Below are 8,867 nucleotides of genomic sequence, written 5' to 3' on the forward strand. Positions count from 1 at the left end.
TGAACTTTAATATTGAGAGAGCTTAGGTGTTAAATTTATCTTCAAGCTATACGTAAAGCCAAAACATGTTATACGGAATTCGAAAAGAAAACAAAACAAAAAAAAAAAAAACATTAGTGCACGCCAAATAGCGTTTGTGGGAATAATATTTTTATACTTGAAATTTGTTTATTGCGATTTAGCCAGCTGGATGACAAGTTTTTCTTTTCAGCAAAAAAAGAAAAAAAAAAACATATGGTCTTACCTTAGGCACTTAACTTTGCGCATTGTTATAAATACGTAACATTGTGGCCAGATATATACCGTGTCTGCACGACTACGCATGTTGAAACCTCGAGAGACAATGATTGCGCTCTTCCTCTTTGGGATACTGCTCTTATGTGACAGCCATGCTATTCTGTCTAAAAGTTGCGAAAAAAAGATCGAAGGAGATTGTCCTGATGCCAACAAGGTAAGGAAATGCCATAGATGTAACCATTTTCTAGCGACGTGATGAACATAGTTTATTGTTATATTGGACCGCCGTAGATAAAGGTCCATATATACAAAGGTATGACGTTCGTACGTCCACTTCGAAGGTGAACTCTTCACGTCGCAGTTTGGCGCTAAATTCACCGCAGGCTTAGCAGCCCGACGATGAGTTTGTGGGATTTCCTTTGTTACTACCCGTCTCGGAGGGTGACACAATACACCGATTCTTCAACACATAGTGATTTATTGACTGTACTCGATTGACTCTCCTCCACTTTCCTACTTCCTCACCGCGAACAACAATAGTCACGACTCATATCGCCACACGCCACGACCTGAAAAGCCCCGCCCATACGCTGAGGCCGCCCTTGATCAGCGGCAGAGCGCTGTTCACGCGGCCGATTGCACTTGGTCCCCTAGAAGCAAACAACGCTCGCGACATTTAGCATGCGGGCAACCTAGTCATTCTTGCGTGTAACGTGATCAAATTAACGCGAGCATATTGATTTTTAAAGTCGCTGAATTCTCTCGCATTTGCATCTTGTGAAGATTTGTTGATATTGACGTACCAAGTTTCACGAATGAGGCGCCGTTTAAACCCACATAACGAAATAGTTAAACAATGAATAAAAAAAGCTACCTTCCGGTTGTTTGGTTTTCATGTGGCAAATTTGGGGGTAAATTTACAAACAAGCGCCAGGATTTTGGCTTCACTGCTGGTTCTTCGGTTCATACGTGGCATTTTTGGCTGAAGTCTGGCACTCTGGCAGCTACGTGGCGAGCCGAGCAAACAAAAAAAAAAGCGATGGAAACGACAAAACAAGTATAAGGTTATTCGCATTCATAATCACACTGACTTGACTAAACTAATTCCATAAAACGCACAAAAATTGTTTGGTCTCATAGCCATAGTGACAAGTGTCGGGCTCGATCAGAAAATAAGCTTTATAATGGGGCACCTATGTCAAAATTGCAAAATAAACAAATGCTAGGATTTCATCTTTAATATCGTATTCCAAGTTAATGCACCATTATATTCAGTGAGTCGTTGACTGCAAGTATTTTTACATATTAAGTTTCAATGATGACTAACTGCAGCTTTCCCATGTCTGTAGATTTTAACAGACCTAATAAAAGGGGTAATTAATTTTATATGTTAACCAAAAAAGTACAAAATAGATAAATGAAAAAATTCCTGCGCTTTTATTAAAGTGTAGTATCTGTTCGGAAGCTTTGAACAAATATTATTAATTTGACTTTTCCAGTGCATATTTGTGTGAAAAAGAACACCCAGGTGTTTGTAAGGAGAAACTTGCTGAGCTGTGTATTATCTATGCGCATTGCAGGCCCTCCATAATTTATTTTTCATCAAATGAAATATAGCATAAATAGAAAATACACCGAATGAATCAAACACATAAATGACGAACACAGACACACACAGCTCTTTCAAAGAGCAACGAATATTCATGAGATCCGCATGACCCTACGACCTTGAACTATAAGAAATTGAAAGAAAACGAAAATACTCAAAATATAAAATAAAACCAAAGTTACTCGCAAATTTTAAAATATACCACATTAAAATGATAGGAAAATTATGTAAATTAACCCTTGAAAAGGGGGAAAAGGGAAGAAGAAAAGGAAGGAAGGAAATTAACACCTGCAAAGTGGAAAAAGAAGAAAAGAATGGAAAAGAAGGCAAAATTAACAATTGATCGAAACAAGCTTTTTTACTATAATTCTGGCACTAGAAACTCCAGCGTTTTTGACGATAACACCAAAGAAGACTCAGAGACATTGTTCGCGTTGTATCAGATCTTAACCACTTCTATCCGCCTTTTGCAAGACCCGACTGCGCGTACGCCTATCCCTAACGGCAGTTTTCGGAACCATCGTGGTTGGCGTCGGCTGCAGACCAAAGGTTGCGGACGAGCGAACGCCGAGCGAAGTTTCTCTCTCCAGCCTAATGCCAAGGTCGTGTGGCGCATAGAATTGTTTTTCCCGTTCCACTTCTGGCACCAAGCATTGTTGTTTTCGTTTCCCGTTGGTAAAACGTGACAGGCAGCGCCGAGAAGCTTGGATAAGGGCTGTGAAGCGTCAGTGAGAAGAAGGGAGTCCATGGATGCCGTCATGGTCATCCCGGCTCTGCGGATTGCATTTTTTGCAAGGTACAAATCTAAATAATACGTAGCCCAGCGTGTTCCAGCTTAGCAGGTACTTCTATGCAGGCCAGTGCCGGCGCCGCGTCAGTAGAACTGTGTGCATATTCGTTAAGCGTGCTCGCGTGCGAGAAGGGGTTCATTATGACTTGCTAGTACGGAGCTTGGCATGATATTGCTGCGCGCAGGGCCGAGAAAGCAACGCTCGGTCACGGACTTCTAGAAGGTTCCTGTTTATTCTTGCCCCAGACGTAGCCTCTATCATTCTCCTGCTGTCTCGTTCTAGAAAGTGCGTGTTCATTCTCACCCGAGCGCGCGACGCTCGAACCTTCGTCGCCGAATCTTCGAGATTGTGACGCATTCTAGATAACAGGTCGCCCGCAACCTTGTCTAGTCAGCTTCGCCCCAGTTCATTGTATCTCAAATTGCGTACGTATCCCTCATCTCGGAACTTTTTCCCTTTAGTAGTTTGGCGTTGGAAGCGCGCTCCGCTTTTTTGCATATAACTTGCCAGCTGCGAGTCGGTGGGCAGCTTAGTCGAACGCGGCACTTCCCTCCAGCCGTTTGCCACGGCAAAAAAGCTCCCTGGAGTAAAATCTTGCCCTGGGGGCTGCATTCTGCCCCACAACTAAAAAAAAAAAAAAAAAATAGGCACTACGGAAGATGAAATGCACCTAACAACATGCAGTGTTGTCGGTCGTGGCGTTCAGTCGAGAGCCTTCTGAACTTGGAGGCCAACCATATTGTTTCTCGCCGTGCCCGTGAGATGGCGCCACAGCGCAACGCAAAAGGCGAATTATTTCACGCCCACACTTCTTTCTGTGTGAATCAAACACAGTGATGTTTTCAAAGTTTGGGGTGCAATCGTGGCAGGTACGGGCATACGCAACTATTGGGTGGAATGAGTACGATGATACCTTGGTGACATCTAAATGATGCTCCCTAAGGCGAACATTCAGGCATCTTCCAGTCTGGCCGATGTACTGGCCTCCGCAACTCAATGGAGTCGAATATTTGGCTTCTCTTTACAGTTAACATGCATGTTGGAGTTAATTTTGTTGGGATTAATTTCTGTAACTTTTCCTATTATTTTTATTTGGTATCTTTAAAATTTGTGAGTATTTTCGTTTTATTTTAAATTTCGAGCATTTTCGTTTTCTTTCAATTCTTTGGAGTTCAAGGTCGTAGCGTCATGCGCATCTCATAAATGTTCGTTGCTGATTGAAAGAACTGTGTGTGTCTGTGTTCGTCCTTTACGTGTTTTATTCCTTCTGTGTATTCTGTAGTTTTTCAACGCGCTCCGCTACGTGTACTAGCATATTTATACTTTTTAATGTTAAGGTTGAGCTGATTGCAGGGAGTCGAACCACATTTTTCTATTGGTTCGGCTCAGGGCTGGGTTCACAGCTTTCGGTTTAGTTCCTGGATGCAAAAATGTCGGTTCAAACCGGTTCGAACCGCTAAATTGATCATCTATTTTTGGCGTGTTTCTGGCAATGGGCGCTATATCCGGCGTGAAACGAGCAACTATATAGCTTTTTTATCGTACGTACAGTCCACTTTTATTTTCAAGCGCCAATATCAAGAACTTTTGTTATTTCATTTCGACGCAACAATAAAAGAAAACCCAGATTAACAGAGAACACATCGTGTTTATACTAACCAACATTCATTTGTTTACCTCAATCCCATATATTTCGCCGAAATCAAAAAGGGGCCACGAAATATGGTTGGCCACATAAAATACCCATGATTAGTGCAACTTTACGTCGCACATTTTAAAGTTAAATTGTAGTTGTGCTCTGGAACTAAGAAATTAAATGCAGGGCATAAAATTACGGAACGAGCGTTACGGCGCCATCTATATTGTGAAATATAGCTTAAGAAATACGTTTCGGACTATCTATATTATGACGCCCACTCTACTGAGCTAAAGAAAGCACTATATTTAAAATATTCGCGGAAGCTTTAGGACAAACCCTTTCAGTGTACCTTTCATAGAAACACTGAGTGGTGTTTCTATGATTGCTTTCTTAACCAACATTGTTACATTCAGCACCGTGTTGCAGGCGAAGAATCACACAGAAACGGGTGATAAGACTTTTTCACTCTTATTCATACGCACCTTCGTACCAGATGAAATCTGGTCTAAAATTGCGCGTACCGAAGTAAACATTTTATAATACAAGATAAACTGTCATAGTCTAGCTGTTGGCTTTTTTATAGACAAGATGCCGGCCAATTCAGTTTGCAAATGAGCACCACCCTTTGCTAATTGATAAATTTTTGTTTGACAAATTACATTTTAATGTTCTATTCAACAAGGCAGCTACTTAATTGGCCACTTTCTGTAGGTCTGCATTTGGAATCGTCATAGTTCCGCACGCGCCACCGTGTATACACGGAACTATGACGATTCCAACTGCATGTTTTATGTGATGGACAGAAATTTTATCTGTCTCTGGGCTGGACGAAAACAAAGTATTCTTTGTTTTCGTCCAGCCCAGAGACAGATAAAATTTCTGTCCATCAGATAAAACATGCAGTTCTTCGATATGATTGAGAAGTTATAGATGTGTGAGGAACACAGGTATTAAAATTAACTTGAAAATAAAAAAAATATTAATGCTCTTTCAAATCATAACTACACGTCCATACCGAGAATAAAAACGCCGGAAAAGAGTTGCAAAACATCTTTCAGATAATATCTAGGTGTATTTAGTTATGAATCTCTAAGATGATCGTCCGATTTTACGTTAAATATTCAGTCAGCAAATATATATGTATATATATGTATAAATATTCAGTCAGTAAATATATATATATATATATATTGTAATCATGAACAAATTTGGGTGTATAAAGTTCCCTTACCAGCTTGATACCGGTGCGGGAGGACAATACAGGAAAATACGCCAGGTGCTGAGCCGATCTGCGGGGACATGCTTTTTTGTTCGCTGTTTGCGAAACACCGCGTCGCTGTGTCCGCCAAAAGGGGCGTTGTGCTTAATTGGTAGATCTGAAGGCAAATATACGAAATATGCAGAAGTAGAAATAATAAATGGCAATTTTCAAAAGAATTCGATGCGCGATGTATTACTGCAAAAATGAAACAGATAGAGATGTGATAATATTGTCACGGGTGGTGACCAATAAACAAGAAATAAACAGGAAGAAATAAAGGTTTAATGTGGCGAACTTGTGCCAAAAATAAAAGGGTACAAAAGATAATAACAGAGCGTCGCGGGCGTCGAGGTCGGCGTAGCAGCAGAGTCGAACGCTGGGACGAAACTGACTCCTGCTTGGCAGGCGGAGCCGCTTTTGTACACGTGTTGGCTTCTGGAGCATTCGATGTAGAAGGTTCGACGCGTAGAACATTTTAACCTCCACTCAGCTAGACGGTTCTCGAATTCACCAGAACATAACATTACAGTGTAAACAAAAATGCGTAGCCGCGGCCAGGAATCAAACCCTGGCCAATCGCGTGGGAGGCAAGCGCGATAACCTTTAGGCTACGGCCGCGCTGCCTACTTGGCGCGCGGCATTACTCCCCCCCTTAAGAAGTGAATCGCCCCGATGCAACACAAAACAAAACAAAGCACATAAAAAAAACGGCAAAATAATGAGGCATTTGAAACGCATAAGACCCACAGTCCTATCGAGGGTAGTACGGCTTCAGGCGCACGACGTGGACGACTTCAGGTCGTGGTGGGCAGCGTGTTGATGTTCTTGTTCCGTCGGGCATCACCTCGTAGTTCAGCTCGCCGAGGCGACGAAGTACCTTGTATGGTCCAAAGTACCGTTTCAGCAGTTTCTCACTGAGGCCGCGGCGACGGATGGGCGTCCACACTCACACCCCGTCTCCGGGCTGCAAGTGAACGTCCCTGCGACGAAGGTTGTAGCGGCACGCGTCGACGCGTTGCTGGTCTTGAATCATGAGTCGGGCGAGCTGGCGGGCCTCTTCGGCGCGTTGAGCAACCGCCTGGGCGTCGTCGCTCTCATTGTCAGATGGCTCATGGGGCAGCATTGCGTCCAGCATGGTCGTCACCTTCCGACCATGTACCAGCTGGAAAGGGGTGAATCCAGTGGTCTCCTGAACGCCCGTATTGTAGGCGAACGTGATGTAGGACAACACCTCGTCCCACGTCTTGTGCTCTACGTCGACGTACATAGAGATCATATCGGCGATTGTCTTGTTGAGTCGCTCGGTCAGCCCGTTGGTCTGCGGGTGGTATGCAGTGGTTCGACGGTGGCCGGTGCCACTGAGACGAAGGACGTCTTGCGTCAGCTGTGCCATGAACGAAGATCCACGGTCTGTGATGAGGACTTCAGGGGCGCCGTGCCGGAGGGCAATGGACTTAATAAAAAACTTGGCGACTTCAACAGCCGTGCCTGCTGGAAGGGCTCTCGTCTTGGCGTACCGTGTGAGATAATTGGTGGCGGCGATAATCCAGCGGTTTCCCGACGTTGACGATGGGAAAGGGCCAAGTAAATCCATTCCGATCTGCTGGAACGGCATAGACGGGGAGAAATCAGATGCAGAAGTCCTGACGGCTTCGTTGGCGGTTTCTTGCGTCGCTGACACTCGTGGCATGATCGAATGTATAGGTGAACGGTCTTCGGTAGCCTCGGCCAGTAGTACTTTGCTCGAATCCTGGCGAGCGTCCTGCTGTAGCCAAGGTGTCCAGCCGTTGGGTCGTCATGGCATCCTTGGAATATTTCGTCTCGAAGGCTGGCAGGAACAACCAACAGGCATGCTGTGTTGTTGTTGACGAAGTTCTCCTTGTACAGCACCCCTCGCCGCATAGAGAATGTATGCAGGATTCTTAAGAAAGCACCTGAACCGAACTCGCTTGTCCCTCTAAGTGCTCGATGAGCGCTCGTAGTTCAGGGTCGTCTCGTTGGAGTGCTGCCATGTCGCTGACGTCCAAAGCGCCGAGGAAACACTCATCGTCGTCGTCTTCGATACAGGCAGGACCGGCCTCGACAGGAGCTCTTGACAGGCAGTCGGCGTCATGGTGCTTCCGGCCGGACTTGTACACAACGGTCATGTCGAACTCCTGCAGTCGTAGGATCCACCGGGCGAGGCGTCCGGAGGGGTCTTTCAGATTCGCGAGCCAGCAGAGCGAGTGGTGGTCCGTGACCACGCGAAAAGGACTTCCATAGAGATATGGGCGAAACTTTGTTATTGCCCAGACGACAGCAAGGCACTCATTTTCCGTTGTTGAGTAGTTCCTGTCCTCCTTAGACAGCGTCCGACTCGCGTATACCATGACTCGCTCTACCCCGTCCTGCCTTTGAACAAGCACCGCGCCTAGTCCGATGTTACTGGCGTCCATGTGGATCTCTGTATCAGCGAACTGGTCGAAATGGCCAAGAATCGGGGGCGTCTGGAGTCTTCGTTACAGCTCATCGAATGACCGCTGGTGTTCATCTGTCCATTCGAACTTTACGGCGTCCTTCGTGAGGTGCGTCAGCGGTGCGGACAGCTTGGCGAAGTCCCGAACAAATCGTCTGTAGTAGGCACAAAGTCCGAGGAATCTTCTCACGGCCTTCTTGTCAGACGGCGGCGTAAATGCATCCACGGCGCGGGTCTTCTGAGGGCCAGGGAGAACCCCTTTGTTGCTCACGACGTGGCCAAGAAACTTAAGTTCACCATAGGCGAATCGACATTTTGTTGGCTTGAGTGACAGGCCGGCGGTCTTGATGGCTTGAAGCACGGCTCGAAGTCGTTTCAGGTGCTCGTCGAAATCTCGTGAAAATAACGCCGTCGAGGTAGAGGAGGCAGCTCTGCCATTTCAGACCTGCCAGCACGGTATCCATGACACGCTGGAAGGTGGCTGGCGCAGTTCAAAGCCCGAACGGCATCACTTTGAGTTCGTACAGTCCGTCGGGAGTGACGAAGGCAGTTTTCTCCCGGTCGTGTTCGTCAACTTCAATCTGCCAGTAGCCACTCTTCAGATCCATCGACGAAAAATATCTGGAGTGGCGGAGTCGGTCTAACGTATCGTCGATGCGGGGGAGCGGATAGACGTCCTTCTTTGTCACAGCGTTCAGTCGACGATAGTCCACGCAGAACCGCAGGGTTCCGTCTTTCTTCTTTACAAGGACGACTGGGGACGCCCATGGACTTCTTGAGGGTTGAATGATGTCGTCGTTGAGCATTTCTTGGACTTGATCCTGAATCATCTTCCTTTCCTTTAAGGAGACTCGATACGGCGACTGGTGGACAGG

The 8,867-nt window shown here is 45.7% G+C and overlaps 1 protein-coding gene across 1 annotated transcript in view; it reads left to right on the forward strand.

Moving 5' to 3' along the window:
- The first annotated feature begins 322 nt into the window (after window positions 1-322).
- LOC120845889 overlaps window positions 323-8,867 on the forward strand; it is a 27,372-nt gene continuing 18,827 nt past the window's right edge. Inside the window, exon 1 of the mRNA XM_040217449.1 lies at window positions 323-451. Coding sequence (XP_040073383.1) covers window positions 323-451 — 129 coding nt within the window. The remainder of the gene's footprint in view (window positions 452-8,867) is intronic.

Source organism: Ixodes scapularis, unplaced genomic scaffold (assembly GCF_016920785.2).
Source record: "Ixodes scapularis isolate PalLabHiFi unplaced genomic scaffold, ASM1692078v2 PGA_scaffold12__126_contigs__length_90152505, whole genome shotgun sequence".
NCBI classification, from domain to species: Eukaryota; Metazoa; Arthropoda; class Arachnida; order Ixodida; family Ixodidae; genus Ixodes; species Ixodes scapularis.